Here is a 26,708-nt window from a genome sequence, read left to right as displayed (position 1 = left end):
TAATAAATATTATATAAAGTTTTATAGTCGTTGGTTTCTTTTTTTGTGGTACAGGCTCTTTCACTGTTTTTTTTGAAAGGTAATAGTTATAGGCAGTCTACTGAAAAACGTTAAGTTAACACTAAATTATACGATGCTGTGATGTTCCTCCTCTGTTGAGGTCTCAGAGTAAATTTCTGTGTTGCATAAGACAGTCGTTGGGGTGTTTTCATCCAGATGTCCCTACAGAACTCAGCCTGTGGCTGTTTCCTCCTCTATTTCCGCTGGATTCAGTCACATGACCAGTCGAAATACACCACATTGCAAACTCTGTTTAAAGAAACAGTATACACTTTATATATATTTATATATATATATATATATGCTCTTGATGTTCCATACAATTTATATTATTCACCCAAGAACTGTTTATTTGAAGATTAAAGCCAAGTACCACACGTATGTGTGTAATATGCGGGATTTAACCAATCGAATCCTACTATGGCGAGGCCTTATCTTATGAATATTAATTAGTTAGAGCGTTCATCTTATCAACGCCAGGCTTATTTCCAATGGAAGGCGGGACTTCTTCATGTTTATTAGACCATGCTCAGGTTGATTGGTGAGATGGCTTGTCTACTAAATATTAATTTGGCAATGCTCGGTCATTTTCAACTTACGAAGGCGTGGGTCATGAATTTTTAATAGAGAGGCCTTCGCCATACTATGATTCGGAAATTCGCTTCGTTTAGCAAGATAAACTTTTTCGAGACGGGATTTCCTGCGAACTGGATGTATCTGCTGCGTAAGGACAGCCAGGGAAAAGTTGAGGGATGGAGAAAATGTCTGAGACCGAAAACCCAAAGTGCCATTCTTTATCAAATAATGAAGGTTTAACCAATGGAGGAAATAATGTTTCCAGTAACGTTTCAGATGAGATGACAGAGGTATGTTGCGTGCGTGGATATGGTGCTCTTGGAAACCTGTACTCATCAATGTGCCGCAAAATCACAATCTTAACGGGTGTTAAAAAAAAAAGAAGTTAATAGATGACACTCTGATTGTTTGGTTTATTTGTATAGAAAGTTTTTTGAACTTATCACAACATTAAATCTGGATCGGTTATGGAATAAGAGAAACATCTGGTATCCTGTTTGTCAAGAAAGCACTGGAAAATTGTGCCCCCTTGAAGAAAGTGTCAACTGAAGCACTGGAAATATTTGGCAAACATATTAGAAGTTCTTTACCTATTCATTTTTTTCTGGTTTGTTAAGAAATGGATTGTTATGAGTGTCCGTTGCCATACAAATTCAATTATGCATGGAGTAACTGTTTAGATAAATAAACATGCACATATCAGTCACATTTCAAAGGGTTTTTGAGTGAAGGGAGGGAGGTTATAGCATCAAAATAGTTTTGGTTAGTTGATATGTCCTACTCTGTACTTCATTTAACCAACTTTTCACACCCTTTGCAAAGTATTTTATCTGTTTATTGTTATTTATACATATTGTTTGACATCATATGTTCATTGAGAGACTACATGAAATATTTGTCACACCATTGGGCTTCTCATTTAAAATGAGAAAGAAAAGGTGGAAAGTGATTCAAATTAGCCAGTCAATCTGATTTTTCTCTCTTCTTGGTCTCTGGTGTTTGCTGATGGTGCTTTAGAAATTCGACCTTGCCACTGTCTATGTGTCAGATGCCCAGTATAACAGGAACATCTGTTTTGACACTTCACCACAGGCTGTGAGGTAAGCGATGACTTTCCAACAATCATTTATATAACTTTGACTATTACTAGGTTGTGTATTATAAAATCTGTAAAATATTCCACAGGCTGTACCTGCTGTACAATCACTGGTTCATGCAAACTCTGGTATATGTGTTCATCATCATAAATCTTGCTCTGGCTCTCTTTGAGGATCCTGCTGTTGTTCCAATTCCTATATGGGTATGTATGGAAGTATAACTTCCATTTACAAATTGTTCAGCAAAACGGTGGATTAATTATTGACCACAATTGTAATTCATTTCAGACCTTGTGTAGATTTGTGAATGGGTGGTTGAATATTTCTTGAATGCTCTCTGTATCTCTAGCTGATTACCTTAAAAGTCCATACCCCCGTCAGTTCATACTGCTAACACTTTCTCTGACAAGCAGATGCCATGAGGCCCGTTTTTACCCACAAAACATGCATATAATGCATCAAACTCTAGTCTGAAATGAAGAATTGGGGTGTGTTTTCATATTTAAAGTTACCTATATGATTGTGTGACCAAGGAAACATCCCAGACAGTGATGCTGTATATTTAATAGTTTTTAACATAGCAACATAAACTACACACTTAGAAGAAAAGGTTCTACAGGTATATAGAACATTAAAGGGTTAATTTAATAAATATTTCCTTATATAGATCCTTCCTTTTCAGTATAAAATGTTCTTTAAAATTGAGTCAAGAACTCTAGGGTTCTACATAGAACCCCATTGAACCTTTTTTTTTTTCTTGCTTACTGCTTTTATGACATCCTGGAATCCATGCCAACCGTCCATATGACACAATGGGATATTTCCTGGAGACTTGTGTTTATTTAAACAGCTTATAAATAATTCTAAATGATGTTTTTTGAAAATCTAAAAATACAGAACGTTTTCTGAGATGGTTTGGGTTAGGGTTGAGGGATAGAATATGCAGTTTGTACAGTATAAAAATCAAGTAAAAGGAATCTACCAATAAAACATAACACATTGTGTGTATGTGTGTGTTCTATAGGCGACTTCTACAATTGAAATCATATGTCTCTCTGCATTTACTGTGCGGATGGTACATTATGCCAAAGTCATTCCAAAGGATAAATTCTGGAAGGATCCCAAAAATATCTGCATCATAATCGTTGTAACGGTAGGCCTCTAATACATAGTTTTGGATTGTATCTTATTTACAGGTACAGAATCACTTTTATCTTGTGTTAATTTTATTATACATTATTTATATATACCCATAAAGTATTCTGTCTGTACAAACGTGAAAATGCTGAGAATGTGCTCGTAACAATGTTGTGAAATGAACTTTAGCCCGTGTTTTGTCATTCTCAGCAGTTCCGCAGGATCTCCAGGAAATGTGGCGTTCAATGACTATGAGTAGACATTTAGTAAAGTCAGGGAGAGGGTTTATGTGTGTGTTGCATAACTGGACATTTTGAGAGATTTTAAATGTCACTGTATTCTTGTTTCATTATCTTTCTTTACCCTTCCCACCTCACAGCTCTCTTTCATAGATTTGACTATATATGGGGCACTGAAAACATCAGGCTATTTTTCCATCCGATGGTCAAGGGTCTTGAGACCACTTCTGTTAGTCAATGTTACAGAGGGACGACAAGTAAGAAAACCACAATCAAAGCACAATAAACACATGCATTTTATATTTTTTTCTCATAGTTTATATTTAGTGTATATCTTGTATTTAATTAATATTAAATGTTGTCAGTAATTTTGATTTTCCTGTCAGTTACTCTAGTCCTAAAGTTGGCGAAAGCATACATCTACCATTTAAAAGTTTGGGGTCAGTAAGATGTAAAAAAAAAGTTGTATTAAATGGATCAAAAATGACAGTGAAGACATTCTTATTTATAATGTTACAAAAATTATATATATAAAAAAATCTATTCATCAAAGAATCCTCAAAACAATGGTTTCCACAAAAATATTATGCAGCACACCTGTTTAAAAAAAATTGATAATAATAAGTGTCTCTTTAGAACTAAATCAGCATATTAGAATGATTTCTAAAGGATCATGTGACACTGAAGACTGGCGTAATGATGCTGAAAACGTAGCTTTGCTATCACATGAATAAATTACATTTTAAAAATATATTAAAATAGAAAACTGTTATTTTAAATTGTAATAATATTTCTCTGTTTTTACTGTATTTTTGATCAAATAAATGCAGTCTTGGTAAGCATGAGAGACTTAAAAACATTTAAAAACCTTACCGACCCCAATGTTTGAATGGTAGTGTATGTTTATTGGGCAGACCCAATTCCAGACCCATTTCTTTCTTTCTTATCCTTCTGTTTGTGTCTGTAGCTGCGGAGGGCGTTCAGGAGTATTCGGAATGCACTGCCTCAGATCTCCTATGTTTTTCTCTTATTCATGTTCAGCGTGTTGGTCTTTTCTCTCATGGCTCTTAAATTATTTGGGAAAAGGTAAACAGAAATAAAGTATCATCCATTTATACCTCTGTTTTTCCATTCATCTCAATTGTGTCCATTGAAAAATAGTTTACATATCCTTTTAAGCTGCTTTTCTTTTTTCCCAGGGGCCTTCTTACCATTGATGGTTCTCCATATTTCACAGACTATTTGGATATTGTTTTCGATCTGTATGTGTTGGTGACCACTGCTAATAGCCCTGATGTCATGTAAGTCTTGAGCTATTGCATTTTCTTTCTCTCCTTTTAAGCTTTTTTTCTCTTTTGTGAATCTTTGTTGTGTGCAATTGTATATTCAGCAGTATAAAAGATATCAGTCACCCATAATATGCTTGTACGCATGCATTGTACACGACACAAATGCTTCTGTAATATTTGATGTTTTTATGTTTTCTTTGTAGGATGCCGGCATACAACTACAGTGTTTTCTTCACGATTTTCTTCATTCTATATATTGTTATCAACATCTATACCTTCATGTCCTTCTTTCTGGCTGTCGTTTACAATAACTACAAAAAGTACCTGAAGGTATTAAAAAAAATCCTGTCAACATGCACATTTTTATTTCTCACATTTTTTCACAATTTCACATTCTAAGTTATCTTAGAATAAAATAATCTTGAATTAAAATGTATATGATTAAATATTAAAATTAAATAATTTAAATATCATAATTAAATCATATTAAAATTAATATTATTGATCAGTTAATTTTTTTATTAAATACCACAGATTTTAATTTTTCTTTATTGTGTAACGTTGCTGTTTGAGCATGAAGAAGATTTGCAAAGTTACAAAGCACAAAGTCCACTTGAAAGGGAGTTATTCTCTATATCAGTAAGCACTGGCTCGATTATAGTCTTGAGTTTTCGTCCGGGAACATACACGTTACAATATTCCTCATTTAAGTAATTCCTACCCAACACATACACAAAATAAAGGGGGCAAAGACTGGTTTAGTAGTGTGTTGTCACCATGCCCAAAAGACGCTGTTTTTTTTTTCCACCACGGGTCTAACACGGTTATGGTAAGGCGCGTGATATTTCTGAAACAAGCTCGAAGTGGTTACCCAATCACAGCACATTGGTCCAACTGACCAATCAGAGCACATTGAGCTTTTTGGAAGGAGGGGCTTTATACTAGAATGGAACTGAACCGAGAGTTACTGACAGACTGGGAAGAGAGGTGCTGCACTACTGTGAAATAAGTGAAAAATAAATTGTTATTTGAACATTCAAGCATGAAAATGTAGTCTAGTAGACCCCGAGAACAAAATCAAGACTTTGTAAAAGGGCATAATAGATCATCTTGAATATTATTGTTCAGTCCAATAAAAATACTTCTAGCTGTAGTGGAACACTGACTTGATTTCTTTCATGTTTTCTAGGAGGAAGTGCGGCAGCTGGTGAAGGCCAGAAGATATAAGATGTGTCGGGCGTTTTCTTTGCTTCAGGAGACCCGGGGTGAAGGTGGGGAGCCTGTGATGACCCAGGCCAAATGGAACCTTCTGGTTAAACTCGCCAAGCCGAAAATCAGTATTGCTCACCGGGAACTGCTCTGGAGCGTCTTAGATGATCAGAATAAAGGACACATAGGTCAGATAGGTTTTTCTTTCCTATTTCATATTTGACTTAAGTTTTATTGACTTTTTCTCTTTTTTTCCCTCTTGATCCTTTTTTTTCTGAGCAGGAAAGTTTGCATTTGTCCAGCTGGCTGATCTTCTAAGTATCCAGGTGATCACAGTAAAGTCACAGGCGCACCCCATTCAAATCTGTTTCCCCTCTCTGTATAATTCCTCAGCCAGCAGATTCATTCGCCACATGGTTCATCACAGGTATGTGGACACAAAGGGCCAGATTTACTAACAGCTTGCATCAGCACAAACCCTCTTTTGGCATTAAAAAACTACTGTCAGGATATTTAATAAAGATGCGCAGTAAAACAATTGTAAAACCATTTATTTTTGCGTGGACTAAGAACTTATTGCATATGCATTTGTAAGAGATTCCCTTTCAGACGATTTGCAGTAGTCTATTTACTGGTATTTGTGCCTTTATTTAATGCCCAAAAAAGCATGTCTTAACCCATTTTGCACTTGACATGACTGTGACTGTGGCTTTTTCACTTTTTTCACCAACTGGACTGGAGTGTGAAGCGTCAATGGAAAGGAAAACCAAAAAATAGGGGTGTAACGATACTCTTATGTCACGATTCGATATATATCACGATAATGAACTCACGATATGATATTATTGCGATGCTCCAAGACATGTGGCAAAAGGTTAACAAAATATGTAAAATGATTAAAGTGGACAAAATGTGGTATTAATACAATATAAATATTCATGATTCTGAAGCTTAAAATACAGATTTATTTTAGACCAATTTGCTTGCACTCTGTCACTGACTAGATGTATTTAAAATAATGTAGGATGTTTGTGTATATGTCCATGTGGTGTTTTTAATATGCATTAAGAAGACAAACCATGTGTAAATTCATGTCAACACCATTGCTGAGTATTTTCTCCTTAAATCTGCAGTGAACCAAAGACAGTCTCAAAAATGCGGTTTGAAATCGCTGATATTTCTTACGTCACAAACTACCTTGTAACCAATCATGTCAAGGTGTGATCGTCAACGAGTGGATCTCTGAGCTGGTGTGAGTGAGTGGAGGCGGGGCTAATTTGCTTATTCATAGAACCGCGTATACTAAATGAGGCAAGGGTGTAGAGTTCCATTGAAGCTATTTTAAGGCATGAAGAATTTTTTTTCAAGAAAAAAAAACGTTTAAATATGTCATTTTGGATTGCCATTCAGGATTGGTCACTTATCTGTTGCCTGGCTGCCATGTTCTCTGAAGAAGGAGGCGCCGTCGAGAACAGAAAGAAGGAAGAGGAAGAGAATTTTATCCATTCCTGTTCATTTTTTTGTAATGTCAGAGAAAGACTTTTTTCCGAACGAATCGTTTGCCAAGCCATGATATTTTTAATTTGCACTGATCTTGCTAGATTGCATTGGTCATTATGTGTCATTATGGTGCTGGCTGTATCCGTGTTATTTAATTTGCACACTGTGAGTAGATCACCCTCAGAACTTTCCTCTCCCATCGCACTTTTATTTCATCACACTTGCCCTGTTTAGTAAATCTAGCCCAAAATGTTGATCTTGCATTGACACTAATACATTCACATTTGGACAACAACGCTATTTGAATTCCATATATTTGCATTGTGTGTTTCAGAATGTTTGTGTATGTCTATGACCTGATTATTCTGGTGAATGCTGTGTTCATTGGTCTGGATGAGGAGAACCCTGTGGTATCAAATGCTGAGTGGGGTTTTCTGGCTCTTTATATGTTGGAGATCATTCTCAAACTGTACTCTACTGAGCCACGGGCGTTCTTCGCCCGCCATCATTTCTGGAACTGGTGAGGAACACTTTGTGTTTTGTATGGCTCACTGAATTTGATCACATAACATCACCTGTGATAGCTCACATGAAACCAAATTCAATCAACTCTATCTCTTACAGGTTTGACACTATCATTGTTGTGTCTGCACTCTTTGGCACCATCATTAACTCAGCACTCAAACACTGTAAGTGCACATGTGGATATAACTAAATAAAGCACTAGGAGGGTTATTATGTGTATATTTTTGTATCACTGTTACACTGTATTTGACATATTAGAAGATTGACACATTTTTGCATTCTCTAAGTGTTATCAGAGCTGTTAAGTTTGGTATAAACATACCTTTAAGAAGTCTTGTTGACTTATCTTTGTTTTCAGCTGGAGGTTACACTAGTCGTCAGATCTTGGACATAGTTTTTATCATGCGAGTCCTTCGACTCATACGTTTGGTGGATTCCATAAAGAGGTGAGATAGTTCCAGCCAAATGCAAAACAAACAAGCGATTTCTGTGCTTGAAAATGCCTTTTATTCATTTGCCATGTGCCATTTAACTAAAAACTTTCCTTCGTAGATTTCGAGCCATCATCAACACACTTATTAAAATTGGACCAACTATTCTTACCTTTGGCCAACTCATAGTGGTGAGTATTTACAGATTGTTATGGATTAGTTCACCCAAAACTCTAAATTGTCAAAATATACTCTGCCTCATGTCATTCCAAACCTGTCCGACGTTCTTCTTTGTGGTTTTGTCTATACAATAAAAGTCAGTGGGGTTATCTGTTGTTTTGGACCCCATTTATTTTATTGTAGGAACAAAAACATTCTTCAGTGTATCTTTGTGTACTTAGTGAGTAATAGGTAATAGGCATACACTGAGAAATATCAAAACTATGTTTCAATAATATTTATAATATGTATATACTTATTTTTTTTAAATAAAGTAACAAGAATTATTCAGCAAGGATGCATTAAAATGAGTCGAATTTGACAAAGATAATATTACAAATGTTATAATGTCTTACAAAAGGTTTATATTCTAAATGGTTTTTATTTATTTATTTTTACTGTCTATTCATCAATGAATCCTTGAAATCTTGATTTCTGAAGGACCATGTGACACTGAAGACTGGAGTAATGGCGGCTGAAAATTCAGCTTTGCCATCACAGGAATAAATTACATTTTAAAATATATTAAAACAGAAAACTTTTTTTTTTCTATTTTAACTTATGGTATTTCATAATATTACTGTTTTACTGTAGTTTTGATCAAATTAATGCAGCCTTGATGAGCGTATATAGAGTTATTTCAAAAACATTAAAACAACTCCTTCGACCCCAGGACATTCGATAAGGTCGCATGCATTAGACGGGCTATTGCTTTTAAATACAAATACAAATTTATTAAAGTGTTCCTGAGGAAGGAGTGGTTGCTGTCACCGTCTCATTGGTGATTCCTGTATACTGCACCATACCTGGCCTCAAGGACATCTTGTACAAAAAAGTGGGGGGAGGATGCAGTGCTTGATTTTCGACTACATTTAGATACAGGGACAGGGACATAATCATCAGAAGGGAGGCAGACCCTTCATGCCACATGTTAAACTGTGATTTGTGATGAGAAACATTGACATAATCAATACACCTGTATTTATTATAAATCCACTGCTGTCCCCCTACAGGTGGTTTATTACATATTTGCTATGGTTGGCATGGAATTATTTAAAGGAAAAGTTCGTTTTTTTGAACCTAACTCTACAAGTCCTGATCAAGAGTACTGTGGAAACCCTCTCCTTAAAGGAACCACTTTTGCTAAACTCAACTACTGCAAGAACAACTTCAATAATGTGATCTCTTCCTTCATCGTCTTGCTGGAACTCACTGTGGTCAATCAGTGGCATGATATCCTTTACAACTACAGATCAAAATGTATTTTTGCTCCAAGTATAATACTTCATCAAGTGTGTGAAACAGTAGACTGAGGTCTTTGAAATTTCTAGTAGCATAAGTTTCATGCATTGCTTTTCCCTTAACTCAGCTGCACTGTTGGCCAGTGGTTTCACAGCAGTCACACACGTTTCAGCCAGAATATTCTTTGTCCTTTTTCACATTGTGGTCGTCATTATTATAATCAAGTAAGAATGGAGTCTACTAGAATATTATTGTTGTGTTTTACTATGAAGGAAAGATATGCATAATGTGAGATTTGTATTTCCCCCCAGTATTTTTGTAGCATTTATTTTGGAGGCCTTCTTGGTGGAATACACAATTGACAAAAGTGACCTGCAGACTTCTCTGGAGAAAAAGATAGAGGAGCTGGAGCTTAATGTCCAACAGTATGTGCCATTTAGACCTGATGTCTTGTTATTTGATGTATAAAAAATGTTTCGTGCATGCGTGTCAGCGTAGTATCCTGCTGCTGTTGATTTTGGGTTTTAATGGAGGTTTGTGTGGTTTTGTGTTTGTTAGGGATGGTATGGACACAGGTCTTGTAGATGCAATGGAAAGCAATGAAAATGACCTGGGTTCTTCTGAAGCTGGCAAACAGAAGCCCTCCCTCATGTTCAAGATTGCTTCAAGAAGTATTTTATTTGATTATTTTGTTGCTATTAATTGTTTGTTTTATTATTTTATTATTTAATTTTTAGTCTAGTCTTGTCAAATGCATTTTTAGTCTTGTCGGAGTAAGTATTGAAGGACGGCAAACAAGCTCTGCATTGTTAAGATTGCTTCAAGAAATGTTATGCTTTTTGTTTTTTGCTTTGCTTTAATTTTTGTTATTTTTCAAATGCATTCTTAGTCTTGTAAAATGAGTATTTATATATATATATATAATTTGTTTTATTTTTCCAGGATCCAGAACTGTAGATGGACTTTTGCAGCGGATGTTTGAAAGAGAACTTTGCCCTGAAGACTTCAATGAGGAGGAAGAGCCAGAAAACCTCAACTTCTCAAACCCTGTCTTTGACTCAGTATAACTGATATGAAACTAAAAACTCCCCAAAACTTGTAAATATATAAATACAGTTTGTATCAAAGATTCTTTATATGTATGCAATATTTGATAAGATTTATTATATATACTTTACTATGTGGACCACTAATATTGATTTTTCTATCATCAAAGAGTAATTTTTGTAATCAAATGTGTGTGTAATATCATATATACATATAGGCTTAAAATGTTTTTATAATTGTTTTGGGAAAAGTGCACTACATGACCAATAAGGATTGCCCCAGAGTAAAAGTTTGTAGACATACCAATTGAAATAAAAAAAATATTGTAATAATTATACGAGAGAGACTCGTTGATGTCCTAACGTGTCCCATAAGAACTAAACTACACCATTCACGGACTTATAATGTGCTGTCAAGAGCTCACCAGCAGGGAGCGGAATACCGTGTGTAGAGCATCAGCATCGCTGTGGTGGAGGTTGGAGAGGAAGAGTGATGTGTGGTGCTGATGCTGGGATCCAGACGGGCGGGGAGCAAAGCAGGGAGCATCCAGCATCCTTAGCAATGGTGGAGAGAGGTCTAAACAGTATCCTGACGCGGGGAAAGAGGTTATGAGCCTCCGTACATAAGAAAATGAGCAGGTAATAAGCGCCTTATATTTTAATTTCGCTATGGCACAATATGGCTGGTTCTGTGATGCCAGGCCATGGCCTATTGGAGAACCGCTGTCATTTTAAAACAGCCCCTGTAATACCAACTGCATCCATAATGTCTGCCAATAATGTTTGCATTTCTTGGAAAATGAAGAAAAGAAAAAAGAGAAAAGCTTATTATATGCGTTTGCTTAAATAACACAGGCCTATTGAACCCGCGTTGTTGTTTATCGGCTTCAGTTTGAGATGTGTACTTCTGTTTGGATGCTTCTGTTTGGATTGGTATCTTTACTTTTGGCCTAGTTAACTATTCAGGGTTTTGTAATTTCAGAGACTTCTCTCTACGTTAGTTTTGAGTTGACCAGTTTATGTAACTATACAAAATGAATATTGGGTGTAGCAGGGAGGCGAAATGACAAATCCTACTACGGCGAAGACATAGCTTATGAATAATAATTAAGTCATTCTGTCGTTGCTGGCTGAGACGTAATTAATATTCATGAGTCAAGCATTCCTCCAAGCACGATTCGTTAGTTTACTAGCGCAGCGTCTGCCTATTACCCAATCACGTAGCTGTACTAGACGAACGTAACGCAACGTAATGAATATTTATCCACAAAGCGTCCTCTACAGATTGCGAAGAGTCACTGCATGGGTGTTTGACGCGCTGCAGTGCGGACCAGCGCAAAGGATGTTGCGGACAGTTGCGTTCTGTGAGAGCTGTGCCGTTTGTTTATCAAAATCCATTGGATGTCTCGAATATCTGGATAGAATTGCATTCATGTATATACTCTTTTAATTTTCTGTCGTTAGGAGGATTGCAATATGATGCTCCATAGAGCTTGTTTATACGGCGAATTAGAGCACCTGTCTCGTGCAGGATTTGTATATTTGCTTTAACCTTGGACTTTTTGTGTCATTATGCATGGTTTTTATTTTATAGGCGTGATGTTTACGATTAGATAACCAACTACGCTTCCAGTAGGTGGTTTGGTGGTTGTCCACTGGCTTGCAGTGCATTGTCAGTGTTATTGAAGAATGTTTTAAGTTACTGTACATTCGCGTTTTTCTTAGTAAAACGGCTATTAATTTTAGCACGTAGATATAATTTTTGATAGATGGAACATCACTAATAAAATGCAGAAGTCAGGCGGTTTATGGTTTTAGTAAAGGTCCCAGCTGATGGTTTTTGTGTCACTGTGAGGTCCCAAATGAAGATTTCAAAACGACGGAAAAGACTGACTTTTCGTAGTCTGTGTGCCAGGTAGGGAGAGAGACTTCCAAATATATTTTAAAATATGGCATTTGCTTTTTTTACTGTTTTACTAAAGCATGTGAAATAATCTGGAGTAAGGCTTGCAATGAAATGTTAGTCTTAGGTAAAACAAATGTTTAATGGTCTTTTTGTGAATTTTTTTTTACATTTCCTACAAATCTATTATTTGGCTTTTTGTAAAAAAAAAAAAAAAAAAAAAAAAAGTGTACATTTCTTACAAACTTTACTCCACCTTTCTGACATAAGGGAGAATGGGGTAAGATGTGTCACCCTAAAAATAAAAATGTGTATTCCGATATTTTGAAAGGGTCCATCATACGTCTTCCTGTGATTGAAAGAAAGTGATGATTTTATTTATTCTAAATCAGTATTTGCATGTCAAAGTACATTTTATACAAGGCAGGTAAAATTACTTTTATGTTTTTATGTCAAAACAAATGTACGGAATATTAATCTTTTCTTTAAAAACTGTGAATAATGTTCAGTAAAGAGTTTGAAAAGGGATTGTACATTATATAATTTTTTTTAAATAAATTATTTATGTTGAATACATGACTGTTTTGTTTGTGAAATCATATTTCTATGGCCCTGCAATATAGATGATGCTTTTCATCTTATTAAGAAAACCTAAAACAAAAGTGGCACAACTTACCCCCACTCTCCCCTATGCTTTTGAACACAACATTTATGCATTTCTAAAAGCATTATATGTATTTACTGTCTTGTTTTTCTCACTGGCCCATATGTGTCCTGGTGTGTTGTAATTTGTGTATGTATCTGTGTCCATTCCACTGTGTTGCACATCAGTATGTTTTGTGTTTTCTTCAGTTCACAGGGCTTTCGTAACGGCGATGTCTTTTCGTAATGTCAAGTCAAAGACATATTTTTCCTTTTGCGCATCAGCTTATGATTCAATAATGCATGTATCACCTTTCTCTGGGACATTGAGTGCAAACTGACCTTTGTGACATTCATCCTTAAGGATTCAGTTTCTGTCTGACCCATGCTTGCCTTAAGATGGATGGTGAGTGATAATAGTCAAAAAAGGAACAGCTGATGGTTTGAGATTGTATCAATACTGACCAATGTGCCAAATCCTTGATAACTAGTACAGAGAAGGAGAACAAAACAGCCGGAACGTCATTTAAAGCACTGTCTCAGCTCAAAGTGCTCAAAACCAATTGCTTGCTAAGTATAATCCATCTCTTCTCTTGTTTTTCTGGCTTGTAGGCTGGCAAAGGAGGGTTTTGGTGTCGACTAAATTGGTCAGTTGCAAGATTTTTGTCAGAGACGTAAGGTTATTGAAGAGATTTGTGAACATGGTGAGAGAGTTACACCGTCCTTCATAGTTCCCCCCTTTCCCTTCCTGGACATGTGGCTGCACTTCACTTTTCAGAGTTTGATCACAAAATGGCTGTTGACGCTTCCCTTCCCTGGGATTCAGAGGAATTTAAATGATTATTCTTTGCTAATTGAGGTGACTTGAATGAAACCCCCTCTGCTTTTCGCTCACCGTAACCTCACATCCCATGGGTCCCCTGGAACGAAACTGAAAAAAACCCCCAATACTTCACACGCAGATTAGTGGGAATACAAGCCGCGCGATTTGAATGCTTTAGCTTTTTCGCCAGCATTACGGCCTGTGCGCGAACAACACCCGTAAGACTTGTTCGGAACCTGCTTTTTAGGTAGTCGCTCATAAGGGAGAGGGTAGATAACAGCAAATGTAGAAACTATCAAGAATATCCATCTGTCCTTTGGCTTAAAGTGGATTCCCTTTATTATGGGAATGAAGCAATAGCATTTCCACACATTGAGGTTTCTCATGCAATATAAAATTTGACATCATCTCAAAATATAGTCAGAAAAGAGCGCAATAATCGGGTTCCGGAAGTAAAAATCTCATTCATTTTCTTCAAAAGGGAATACATTTTTAATGATCACTTATAAACCTTTAAAGAAAGATCTAATGTGAGTTATGAGATTGTTAATCAATGCTATATACCTTTTTTTAAAGCCATCAGCCCACATTATTTCAACTGGTTTTGTTGAATAATCACGTATAACAGCGTTTTGTTGAATAATCACATTTAAAATTCCCAGGTAAAAAACTACACTACCCATGATTCTTCAAAGAAATCTCCACCAATCAGAGAATTGAAATGGCAAATCCTGCCAGAATATCTTTTTAGTGCCTGCCTACTCCCATTAAACACTGCGAATTGAGTCGATAAAGAGTCGATCTATTTATGCTCTCAAATTTTGAAGTAAAATATATGATTTCTACAGTATAATCAACATCTATAAATCCCTAGTTTTATATTTCTCATGTTTTTATTTGATTATGTCATTCGCATTGCTTCATGGGATTGTAGTTCTTTCCTTCATTAAACATTAAAAACGGTTCGGTACAGTACACAATCTTGTACCTGTCTTTTTGTCCAATGTTGCCATTCACCTCGTTGCTGGTTGATTTGGTTCATGGCTTATAACTTTTTAAATGAGACTTTTTATAAATCCCTATTGATGGCAAAAATACTTCCGGAACCAAGGTCGCTGAAAAAGTGGGCGGGCCGGGCACAATTGTCGATTGGCTGTAATTGAAGAGATTGGAAAGTAAGGCTATAATGGACAAAACAAGTTGAATAGCTTCATGCTTCTACAATGGCTGTTATAGTCGCAACAATATACTGCAGCTATTAAAGAGCCCATTGATAACCAGCCACTGAAGGGTGTGGAAATGCTGGCTTGATGAACTTCAGTTGTATCTCAGTGTTCAAAAACCAACACATAGTGATTAAACTCTTCACTGCTCACATTCTTTTGCCAACTCATGTGAATTCGAACCAAACATGTACATTTCAATGTATATATTCGTAAACGGCATCATTCATCCCTGTCACTGCCTGTATAACATTCAGACTGTCTCATCTTCCAGTTGTTTTCTACAAATCTCCTTGTTTGCATCTATCAAGGGTACATCAGTGCAGGTGTCAGTAACTTGGCACATGAGTTGGCAATATTACGCTCTGTCACTGTTCTTGGCTGAACTTTATTTACCTGATGCCATAGTGCAGTTTGTTCCAAGATTGTCCATAGAGCACTTCTCTAAGATGCTGCACTAGAGACTGCAGCTCTTGACGGATGCTGGGCTGGGCATGAGTTAGCGACTGAGCTACTGAAACTGAGCCGAGCTAGGCCCTGCATGTTTAACCAACAAAACAACGGTGCTGCATGCCAAATAGCATGTTACTGGGTTCTTATATGCATCTTTCTTAACCTTAGTTTAATAGAAGGTAACTCCAAAATTGAACCTTGGAGTAAAGTTTCTATACTGCATTAAACATTTAGAGTCTCTCATTTTAGTGCTGTATTTCATTTGTGTTAAGAGGCTGATGTTTAATTAAAAGTAGCGGGACAGTGGTGTTTAAGAATCCAATGACCAATAGAGTTTACTGTCAATCACCTGGTTTTAGAATTAGAGATCGACCGATATTGTTTTGTTTTTTATGACCGATACTGATTATTTTTGTTTACGTTGTTTGTAACCGATATTAAATTAATTGTTCTATTTGTGCTTTTTGACTCAATACTTAAATGTCATATAATTTATGCAATTACTTTATGTGTAAAGTTTGTTTGCTATTGAACACACACAGATTCATTGTTGGATACTATTTTTGACAACGTACCAGATTCTGTTGCACTCTGTAAACTAAATAATTAAGCGCTGATAACTGACTTAACAAAAGTGTGTGAATATCTGTAAAAAATAAAAATAAATTGGTCAAACTGATTACCTATTTACAATTGCAGTAGTGCTTGGCTGCTTTATTTTAGAGATGCACAATATATCGGTTATTAGCTGATACTGGATATTTACAGTAATTGTGCATGTTGGTTTTTTTTGTAACATCGAAATGAACTCATTTAACACTCAAAGTTAACCTTTAAAAACACTAATAACTTAATAACACTTAAATGCAAGCTTTAGCCAGTCTCAAAATTAATTCACTTGTAATATTTTAAAATGACCCATTTTTTTTACTGTTTTATTTTTTTATTAATTTACACAAAATGGTATAGAATTTTAATATCAACCATTTAACACTTATCGGCCATAACATGAACCTAATTATTGGCTTACCCATATTAGCCAGAATTTTAATATCAATGTACCCCCTTTTTTTTGGAAAAAAGCTGAATGTGTTATTTTAATAAATTCTTAATTGTAAGGTTGTTAATGAATATTTTAGATGCGTTCATAATGGTTTCTTTTTAAATCTTATCAGAAATGCCCAAGAATTAATGGAACTGTTTTAGTATCCCCTGTTAGTGCACATCGTAGGCTACGTGGCCTATGTATAATAGCATGTGCTCTTAGAAATATCCTCACTGTTTGTTTATGGGGTGTCATTACTTTTTTTTGTTTTCTAGGCATTCCCTCAACTGTTTGTGGTCATTTTATTTGCGCAGGTATATGGGTCAAAAAGTATGTGGGTCAATGGATGTGCCTAGTAGACTTTTCTTTGTCTTCAAAGCAGACTTTAATGTCAGCATTTTGCCTCTTGAATATGTATCAGTAAATAACCGCAGGAATAAATTGGTGTTCTATCTCATAACTTCTTTTTAAAATCAGGCATTCCAAAGCTAATCTTTGGAATGTTACCGATTGTTGAAGTTTGATGGCAATTGCATGTAGAAGCCAGCTAAACTGACCAATAGCACGTCGGCAAAATGGCAATAGCGATGATGAATAGGTGATTTAACACATTTTGGTGGCTTTTCACAGATAAATGGCTCGTTTAAGCTGGGGGCTGCCAGAGTGCTCTCAGGGTTGCAGTGCCTAGCACCAGCTCTGCAGGACAACGCCAACATGAACGGCACTGCAGAGCAGCAGGACATTCTGCCCCCAAATTGCATGGTCAAAGAACGATGGAAAGTGGTAGGTTTTCAAAAGATCAATACGTGACATTTGTACACACACACACTCACACAGAGAGATTTTTTTTTTGTCTACAAACAATTTTCACTCAAAAATTACTAGTAAATTTCACAAGCTATGACAAAGAAAGGAATACATTGAATTAAACGTGATATAGAATTTTCTTGTAGAACATATGTGATCTTTGTTTTATTTAGAACTTTGAAAACAATGTTTTTTAAAGTGCAGGTGTAATGCTCAAAATAAAACAAAACAAAATAAAACATTCAGTTTGCTTTTACTAATTTGACCTAAAAATAGTGCAGAATCCTAAATATTAATTTTCCATTGTATTTCGCAATGTTTCTTTGTTATACAATACATTTCTCAAAACCCTGTATGTTTTGTTTACTTTCATGTTTAAATAAAAATTTGAATCCTATATTTCAAGATTTGTTTCTGTCATTTGGACTGTTTAACTATTTTTAACATAATAAATAAAAAACATAGCTTTAATTAATTAGTTTGGGGGATCAAAAAATATCAGTTTTAAAGAAATTAAATTAAAATAAAAGTGACAGTAAAGAAATTGCAAATAAATGCTGCTCTTTTACATTTTACTGTCCTGGATTTTTTTTTTTTTTTTTTTATCATGTAAGTTGCAGATTTTCAGTAAAATGATATGGGGGCTTCTCCAAAAAAAAGTATGCGGGTACATATAGAATAGATAAAGCTTCCCATCTTTTCTCCTATGCTCTTTTTGTAATAAGTAGATTATGTAACAGTAAAGCTCTTTTGACCCCAATCACTGGGACTGTCTTGTCAAAAGACATCACAAAGAGATAAAATTCCTCAACAATTCCCAGTACAAGGGAGAAGAGAATCTTCTCACATGACTGATCACTTCCAGTCCAAGTAAATGGGCTCAAGAACCACTAGAGAACTAGACCATCAAATAGACATGATGATTTATGAGTCATTTGAAATCACAAATCTTCTGCTTGCTTTCTCCGTTGTCTTATGGAAATGCATTACTCTATATGGTGCGGATATGAAATTTGTGACAAATTTATGCAAAGCTGACTAATGTTTGTTCTGCAGTGGGACTGCTGCACTATTGCGTATCCCTGATCAATAGATGTGCCCTCTAGATCGGTTATCAATGAAACACATCTACAATAACATGCAGATGTAGAAGAGATTCTGTTACAGTATTATTTGTTGAGCTTGTTGTTTTAGTCTGAATTGAAATCGATATCTCAGGAGAGTAAAATAAAGGTACTATTGACGCACTTGAAATGTAAATATTACGAAGTGCTTTTTGATGTTTCCCAGATGCTCCTTCTAAAAGACACTTTGCATAACATCGTATAACTGTATTTATTATATTTATTTATTTATTAAAATGTATTCTAATAAAAACAACTTTTACATTGGGAGGAAATCACAACTGTTTCTCTGACTTTAGGTTTCCCAGCTCAGACTTGAAATCAATACCAAATTAAACATAAAAAAATCAGATAACATCTTGTTGTGTTCCTTTTTGATATACAGCTGAAGAAGATAGGAGGAGGGGGGTTCGGGGAAATCTACGAGGCGTTGGACCTGCTGACTCGGGAGAATGTGGCGTTAAAAGTGGAGTCAGCTCAACAGCCCAAACAGGTCCTGAAGATGGAGGTGGCAGTTCTGAAGAAACTGCAAGGTAAGACATGGTCATCATTAGGTCTTGGTTTTTGGTACAGCATCAACATCACTTTGACATTGACAAGATATCACATTGTCCGATTACTGAAGACAAATTCCCCACAGAAATACTGAGGGTCATTCATGTTATACAGTACCATTTGAACTCCTAAAAACTGTATTCTTGTGTTGTGATTTAAGGAAGTTTGTCTACACTTTGCATACCAATTTAGAATATGCTCAATCAAATACATTTGTATACACTATCATTTAAAACATCAAAAGTGACTTATAATGTTACAAAAGATTTCTTTTTCAGATAAATGCTGATTTTTGAACCTTCTATTCATCAAAGAATCCTAAGAAAAAGTATATCATGGTTTTCTACAACTGATTTCATCATTAATGATAATAAGAAATGACTTCATACAGTATATCATCATATTAGCAACAAATCATCATATTAGAATGATTTCTGAAGGATCATGTGTCCCTGAAGACTGGAGTAATGGCTGCTGTAATGGAATAATATTTCACAGTGCTACTGTTTTGGTTGTATTTCGATCAAATAAATGCAGCCTTGTTGAGCACAAGAGACATAAAACATTTTTAAAAATCTCACCAACCCCAAACCTTTGAATGGTAATGTATATTTTTAACCATCTAACCATTCTTAAATTACCATACTGACTTCCTGCAAATGTATCATATCCATTGCTAATATTTACTGATGTTTGGGCTGTTGTTTTCCCATCATTGTGTAACTTCCTGGAGGATGATTTGGTTAGTTAAAACACATAGAGGACTCAAAGGATGAAAAGTGATATTGAGGACACAGGAAAAAACAATAAATTAATTTACAATTAAGACAGTATTCCCAAGAAAGCATGTTGGAATCATTATAGAAAAGAAAGACTCAAAGAAACACGAGCCCTGCTGTTTCAAAGGCTTTATAGATTAAGTTGAATGCTAGTCGCATTGTATAATTTTATACAGTACTTAGTTGACATCATCATGACTGAGGCGTTTATTAAAAGCTGTAAAGACTGACCATCCCATCAGAGTGGACCATGTGCGTGGCATGTTGTATATTTAGCACTGTGAATGAAGCGGCAGTAACACAGCCTACGTGACTGCGAACATGTGAAGCTATACGCACACACACACATTCTGATGATTCAGTTCACCCATTAGTCATCAGAAAGAAGCAAAAAACAAACAAAAAATAAGTACAAGTTGTCATGTAATGGCATATAGAATAAAGAAATTGTTGATTGGCCAAGTGGACATTGGCCATTTAATCAGCCTGACTAATAATGCTATTCTTTAATTTTTTTATATAAATTACTTGCACATGTTAATGTTATTTTCTTTTTTAGGTAAAAACCATGTGTGCAAGTTCATAGGCTGTGGGCGAAATGATAAATTCAACTATGTCGTCATGCAGCTGCAGGTAAACGACTCCCTTTAGCTCATACACAGCAATGCAAATAAGTACTCCTTCATTTGAAAAATCATCATTGATCGATGAAAGTCCATGGAACATCGTAGATAACCATCACTTGCTGGTTTCTCTCAAATACTGAAACCGTCTTTTACTGGTGTAATGGAGGTGTGAGGGCTTCACTTACACTTCATTATCACTCTCAGGGTAGAAACCTGGCAGATCTCCGGCGAAGTCAGCCACGTGGCACCTTTACCATGAGCACAACCCTCCGCTTGGGAAAACAGATTCTAGAATCCATTGAAGCCATTCACTCTGTTGGCTTTCTCCATCGAGACATCAAACCGGTAATATCTAATAGCTTTCCTGAAATTGCCTTGTAATCATGTGTCTAATAATAAGATAATGCAACACTGTCATTTGATTTCCAGAAGTGATTTTATTGATCAAGGATGTGATTGATCATGGATTTTCTTTCCAGTCAAATTTTGCCATGGGAAGGCTGCCTTCAACATACAGGAAATGTTACATGCTCGATTTTGGGCTCGCACGACAGTATACAAACACCAATGGAGAGGTCCGACCGGTATGTCACAGTTTAATTCCTTTTCGGTATTATTTATTGTTAATTTAATTATTTAATGGTTAACTATGCTCATTTGTTGTATGCGCTGAATAAAAGTACATGTTTCTTGCATTCCAATGAAATATGACATTTCTGTCAATCAAAATTATTGGTTACAATCCAAACATGATATTAAGTTGTGTTTTGATTGACCCCTAAGGTCTGGTTTTATTAAGAAGCGCCTGAGATTTATTTGAGCAATAAAAAGCAATATTCACTGTAACAGTGCAGGCTGGCAGAGAGACGAGCTTGAAAGCTCATGAGAGGTTTACAGAGCTCTCTGAATCAGGCACTGGGCTGTTTCCTCTTTTAGCTCATCACAAAGAGCTCTTCATTCGCACATGTTCCTCTCTTTTCCATCCTTCACACTATCTCTCTATTTCTCTGTACGTGCAGGTTTTAATGCAGCGGTATGAATATTTAATTAGACTGCATGCATCAGTGAGCAATGCCCCCAGGTTCAGCCCGAGAGAGTGTAATATTTTCAGCCCTCTTTCTCTCTCTCTCTCTCTCTCTCTCTCTCTCTCTCTCTGGCTCTCTCTCTCTCTATTTCTCCCTCTTTTTCTTTCGCCTTTCCTTTCTGCACAGCTGAGTCAGCTGCACTCATTGATTCAGGCAGGAAACTGAGTGTCATCCTTTAGTTTGTGTATCTATCTATCTATCTATCTATCTATCTATCTATCTATCTATCTATCTATCTATCTATCTATCTATCTATCTATCTATCTATCTATCTATCTATCTATCTATCTATCTATCTATCTATCTATCTATCTATCTATCTATCTATCTATCTATCTATCTATCTATCTATCTCACTCACTCACTCACTCACCTGGGCAATGCAGTGCTGCAGCACTAAACTGGTTTGGCTCTGTTTTTCTCCTGCAACCTTCAGGAGTTGTTGTCTGATCCTGCAGCAGATTGAAAATCTTGCTTAGGTTGATCCAAAACTATCTCTCCAGATCAATCGATAACTTTATAATGCTGAACAAATAACAAAACAGGTTTAAAAACAGACTGTAACATTACTGTGAAGACAATTCTTCTCTTTATATGCAATTGCAGCATGTTTCTTATCCAATGTGGTATCCATTCATATTTATGAGATCCTAAAAAAATCATTTTTAGGATTATAAATAGTTTTGGTGTCCTCAGAACTGTATATGTTGCTTTAAAAAAAAAAAAATGCATACAGTATAAATAGGACAATGAAGGTCCAGAGTCATATGCTGCCATGTTTGTTTGTTTGTTAATATTTGTTGATGTATGTAAATGTTTTAAATTGTACCCCATTTTTTAAATATAGCTACTTGTTTTGTTATACTAACATTTTCTTATTGACAGCATTTGAAGGACATTGCATGGGGTCATTTATATAATTTTGCCTGGTGCAAATGGACATTATTTCTGCTTTTTCTTTTGTTTGACCAGCTTGTCTTATTTTTGCAGTTTTCGTTTGGGGTTTTAAGTTATGACGTGCATGTCTGACGTATTTCTTCATCTGTTCCTTTCTCCCCACACTCTCACCAATGGAAAGACTTTCATTGTGAGTGACTTCATGGAGTTCTCATCTTTGCTTTATATCTGACCTCATATTTTTTCATTTATAGTCTATATATATATATATATATATATATATATATATAAATGCATTAGGAGAGTTTGGCATTTAAGTTCTGCAAAAGTGCAGTTTCTATAATTGTCAGTAAAAGAGTGAACACGGTAAGAGAAAATGAACTGCATCCAAATGAAATGTCATTTGTTCTGCAAAACAGATGCTACTTGTCATGTCATTTAGTTAATCGAAAATAAATTAGTTGATTTGGTTTGTAAGAAAGTCCCATTGGCACGAATACACACTCATGCACGCACAGACACACAGGTAAATTTACTTGACGGAAGGTGTTTACCTTTTGCGTTGTGTGTTCAATGTTCTGCAAGAATGGAACACTATGTTCAGTAGAGTGTGTGTTGTGCATTGTGTATCCCTCTCCTGTTGCTACAATACCATTAAAACAGAAATTAAATGAATAATGCATAAAATATACACAGGAATATTTTTGTCTGATTTGTTTTGATTTACCTATATACATATAGAAAATTCTAAGTATTACAGATGACGAAAATAAAATGCAAAAATAAAATGTTCCTAATACATTTCTGCTTTTAGCCCAGAACTGTTGCAGGATTTCGAGGGACTGTTAGATATGCATCTGTGAATGCACATAAAAACAAAGTAAGTGCTTAGTCAATGTCTACTTATGTATTTATATCAAACAATGTATTTTACAGGATATACAATAATGTAATGTTATTTACCTATTAATTTTAATGGAATTCTTGTGTTTGTTTTTTTATTACAGGAAATGGGTCGCCATGATGACTTATGGTCATTGTTTTACATGCTGGTTGAATTTGCTGCTGGGCAGCTGCCGTGGAGGAAAATTAAAGACAAGGTGCTCTGACTTTCTTTGCCTGATTTGAAAATCAGTGTTTGTTAAATCTTTTTTTTACTCGTTTTTTAACTTGAAATTAAAGGTACAATATGCAGGATTTTTCGCCACCAGGGGTCGCTAACCTCTTACAATAACAAAGCCGTATATTAATGACGTACAGGTCCTTCTCAAAAAATTAGCATATTGTGATAAAGTTCATTATTTTCCCTAATGTAATGATAAAAATTAAACTTTCATATTTTTTAGATTCATTGCACACCAACTGAAATATTTCAGGTCTTTTATTGTTTTAATACTGAGGATTTTGGCATACAACTCATGAAAACCCAAAATTCCTGTCTCAAAAAATTAGCATATTTCATCCGACCAATAAAAGAAGTGTTTTTAATACAAAAAAAAAAAAGTCAACCTTCAAATAATTATGTTCAGTTATGCACTCAATAGTCAATACTTGGTCGGGAATCCTTTTGCAAAAATGACTGCTTCAATGCGGCGTGGCATGGAGGCAATCAGCCTGTGGCACTGCTGAGGTGTTATGGGGGCCCAGGATGCTTCGATAGCGGCCTTAAGCTCATCCAGAGTGTTGGGTCTTGCGTCTCTCAACTTTCTCTTCACAATATCCCACAGATTCTCGGGGTTCAGGTCAGGAGAGTTGGCAGGCCAATTGAGCACAGTAATACCATGGTCAGTAAACCATTTACCAGTGGTTTTGGCACTGTGAGCAGGTGCCAGGTCGTGCTGAAAAATGAAATCTTCATCTCCATAAAGCTTTTCAGCAGATGGAAGTTTGAAGTGCTCCAAAATCTCCTGATAGCTAGCAGCATTGACCCTGCCCTTGATAAAACACAGTGCACCAACACCAGCAGCTGACATGGCACCCCAGACCATCACTGACTGTGGGTACTTGACACTGGACTTCAGGCATTTTGGCGTTTCCTTCTCCCCAGTCTTCCTCCAGACTCTGGCACCTTGATTTCCGAATGACATGCAAAACTGAGCAACAGTCCAGTGCTGCTTCTCTGTAACCCAGGTCAGGCGGTCTGCCGCTGTTTCTGGTTCAAAAGTGGCTTGACCTGGGGAATGCGGCACCTGTAGCCCATTTCCTGCACACGCCTGTGCACGGTGGCTTTGGATGTTTCTACTCCAGACTCAGTCCACTGCTTCCGCAGGTCCCCCAAGGTCTGGAATCGGTCCTTCTCCACAATCTTCCTCAGGGTCCGGTCACCTCTTCTTGTTGTGCAGCGTTTTTTGCCACACTTTTTCCTTCCCACTGAGGTGCCTTGATACAGCACTCTGGGAACAGCCTATTTGTTCAGAAATTTCTTTCTGTCTTACCCTCTTGCTTGAGGGTGTCAATGATGGCCTTCTGGACAGCAGTCAGGTCGGCAGTCTTACCCATGATTGCGGTTTTGAGTAATTAAACAGGCTGGGAGTTTTTAAAAGCCTCAGGAATCTTTTGCAGGTGTTTAGAGTTAATTAGTTGATTCAGATGATTAGGTTAATAGCTCGTTTAGAGACCCTTTTCATGATATGCTAATTTTTTGAGACAGGAATTTTGGGTTTTCATGAGCTGTATGCCAAAATCATCAGTATTAAAACAATAAAAGACCTGAAATATTTCAGTTGGTGTGCAATGAATCTAAACTATATGAAAGTTTAATTTTTATCATTACATTATGGAAAATAATGAACTTTATCACAATATGCTAATTTTTTGAGAAGGACCTGTATATTCCGCATTAAGTGGAATTATGGATCTTGTCGTCAAGCTGATGGATCTTTTTATGGATGAGTGAATACATTGATGTTTTTAACATGACTGTGGTATGAAGCAGGGCGCGATTGCTAGACGTATACCAGCCCCGCGGATATAAAGGAATAAGGTCATTTCATTCTACCGAACTACACGCAAGTGCTGAATTAATACTCACACAGGTCAGTTTATTAGAGGAATTAAACTTGAGGTAACGCAGCGCTGTTTCACTTCCTCTAACAGTTACACTATCACACTAAACGGCATTTTTGGGTGGAATGTTGTTAGTTAGGTTGTTTGTTTGCTGTATGAGACTAAGCTAGATTAACATTAGAGAATAACATACAGATCATATTCTAACTTTTCATCATGTTGAACTACATAACATTGATTAGTTTTATGTACATTTGCTCACCTGTCTAATAAAGTAACATGCAACACTCGCGTCTCTGTCAAGTCAAAGTTAGTCGCGGACGTGGAGCTCTCAGCATCTCAAAAGATGTTGATCTTCGTTTTAGTCCTCTTTTTGTCTCAAAGTCTGCTTGCCATGGTCCATAATGTTTGAACAAAACAACAACAGCATGAGCGTCCTTCTAGCCATAACCCGGTTGTCAACGTCTGTCGCCATGGTTACTATTGCAGTACAAGGTCAAACCTGGCGGAAACCGGGGGTAACGCGGATATGACTCCATTGACTGGCGACTCCTCACCTCTGCTCACACGCCCCGTTTCCTTGGTTAAAATCGCAATTTTCTCACGGTTTACAAAAAAGTTGGAAACATCTGGGATACTGTAAGTAATCAACTAAACAAAATATATAACATTGGCCTAGTGGTTTCTGGATATTTTACTGCAAAAATCCTGCATATTGTACCTTTAAGTTTTATTTTGTATCTGACCACCATTGTTGAAATGTACTGTTGTCATCTGCATCATTTAGGAGCAGGTGGGTCAGATAAAGGAGCGCTATGACCATAGGATGCTGCTTAAACACATGCCATCAGAGTTTACTGTCTTCCTGGAGCATGTTTTAACCCTTGACTACTACACCAAACCAGACTATCAGGTACCTAGAATAGAAACTCTAACTTTCTATATATATTATTATATTTACTCAATAGATGTGTATCAAATATTTTTAAAAACGTTTTTCCTGTTTATTTGACTGTTTATTTATTACATTTATTTTATACATTGTACATCTACTGTATCTCTCTCTCTCTCTCTCTCTCTCTCTCTCTCTCTCTCTCTCTCTCTCTCTCTCTCTCTCTCTCTCTCTCTCTCTCTATATATATATATATATATATATATATATATAAATAT

The 26,708-nt window shown here is 36.1% G+C and overlaps 2 protein-coding genes across 5 annotated transcripts in view; both read left to right on the top strand.

The window, feature by feature from the left end:
• Positions 1 to 710: 710 nt before the first annotated feature.
• tpcn3 (two pore segment channel 3) lies at positions 711 to 10,904 on the top strand. Its single transcript, XM_056248696.1, has 19 exons — positions 711 to 926; positions 1,654 to 1,736; positions 1,822 to 1,936; positions 2,758 to 2,886; positions 3,250 to 3,366; positions 4,077 to 4,195; positions 4,309 to 4,410; positions 4,602 to 4,728; positions 5,588 to 5,795; positions 5,890 to 6,034; positions 7,442 to 7,627; positions 7,732 to 7,796; positions 7,991 to 8,078; positions 8,185 to 8,254; positions 9,296 to 9,515; positions 9,658 to 9,748; positions 9,836 to 9,949; positions 10,083 to 10,195; positions 10,467 to 10,904. The coding sequence occupies exons 1-19, from the start codon at positions 813 to 815 to the stop codon at positions 10,589 to 10,591; spliced, it is 2,331 nt and encodes a 776-aa protein (XP_056104671.1). The 5' UTR covers positions 711 to 812; the 3' UTR covers positions 10,592 to 10,904.
• Positions 10,905 to 11,033: 129 nt separating this feature from the next.
• Positions 11,034 to 26,708, top strand: part of ttbk1a (tau tubulin kinase 1a) — a 30,384-nt gene continuing 14,709 nt past the window's right edge. The window contains exons 1-9 of one of the 4 annotated variants that reach the window (XM_056248692.1): positions 11,034 to 11,209; positions 17,290 to 17,442; positions 18,976 to 19,123; positions 20,484 to 20,557; positions 20,755 to 20,895; positions 21,030 to 21,134; positions 23,347 to 23,412; positions 23,540 to 23,632; positions 26,326 to 26,451. In XM_056248692.1, coding sequence (XP_056104667.1) covers positions 17,374 to 17,442; positions 18,976 to 19,123; positions 20,484 to 20,557; positions 20,755 to 20,895; positions 21,030 to 21,134; positions 23,347 to 23,412; positions 23,540 to 23,632; positions 26,326 to 26,451 — 822 coding nt within the window. In that variant the 5' untranslated portion in view covers positions 11,034 to 11,209; positions 17,290 to 17,373. Of the gene's footprint in view, positions 11,210 to 12,078; positions 12,486 to 13,090; positions 13,820 to 17,289; positions 17,443 to 18,975; positions 19,124 to 20,483; positions 20,558 to 20,754; positions 20,896 to 21,029; positions 21,135 to 22,625; positions 22,723 to 23,346; positions 23,413 to 23,539; positions 23,633 to 26,325; positions 26,452 to 26,708 lie in introns of those variants that run through there. The other 3 variants (XM_056248694.1, XM_056248691.1, XM_056248695.1) reach the window with 3 other exon arrangements.

This window comes from Rhinichthys klamathensis, unplaced genomic scaffold, assembly GCF_029890125.1.
Source record: "Rhinichthys klamathensis goyatoka isolate OS25496 unplaced genomic scaffold, OSU_Roscu_1.1 h1tg000056l_1, whole genome shotgun sequence".
In the NCBI taxonomy this organism is placed as follows: Eukaryota; Metazoa; Chordata; class Actinopteri; order Cypriniformes; family Leuciscidae; genus Rhinichthys; species Rhinichthys klamathensis.
The sequence above is the reverse complement of the archived record's forward strand: the minus strand, read 5'-3'. Positions and strand labels throughout refer to the sequence as shown.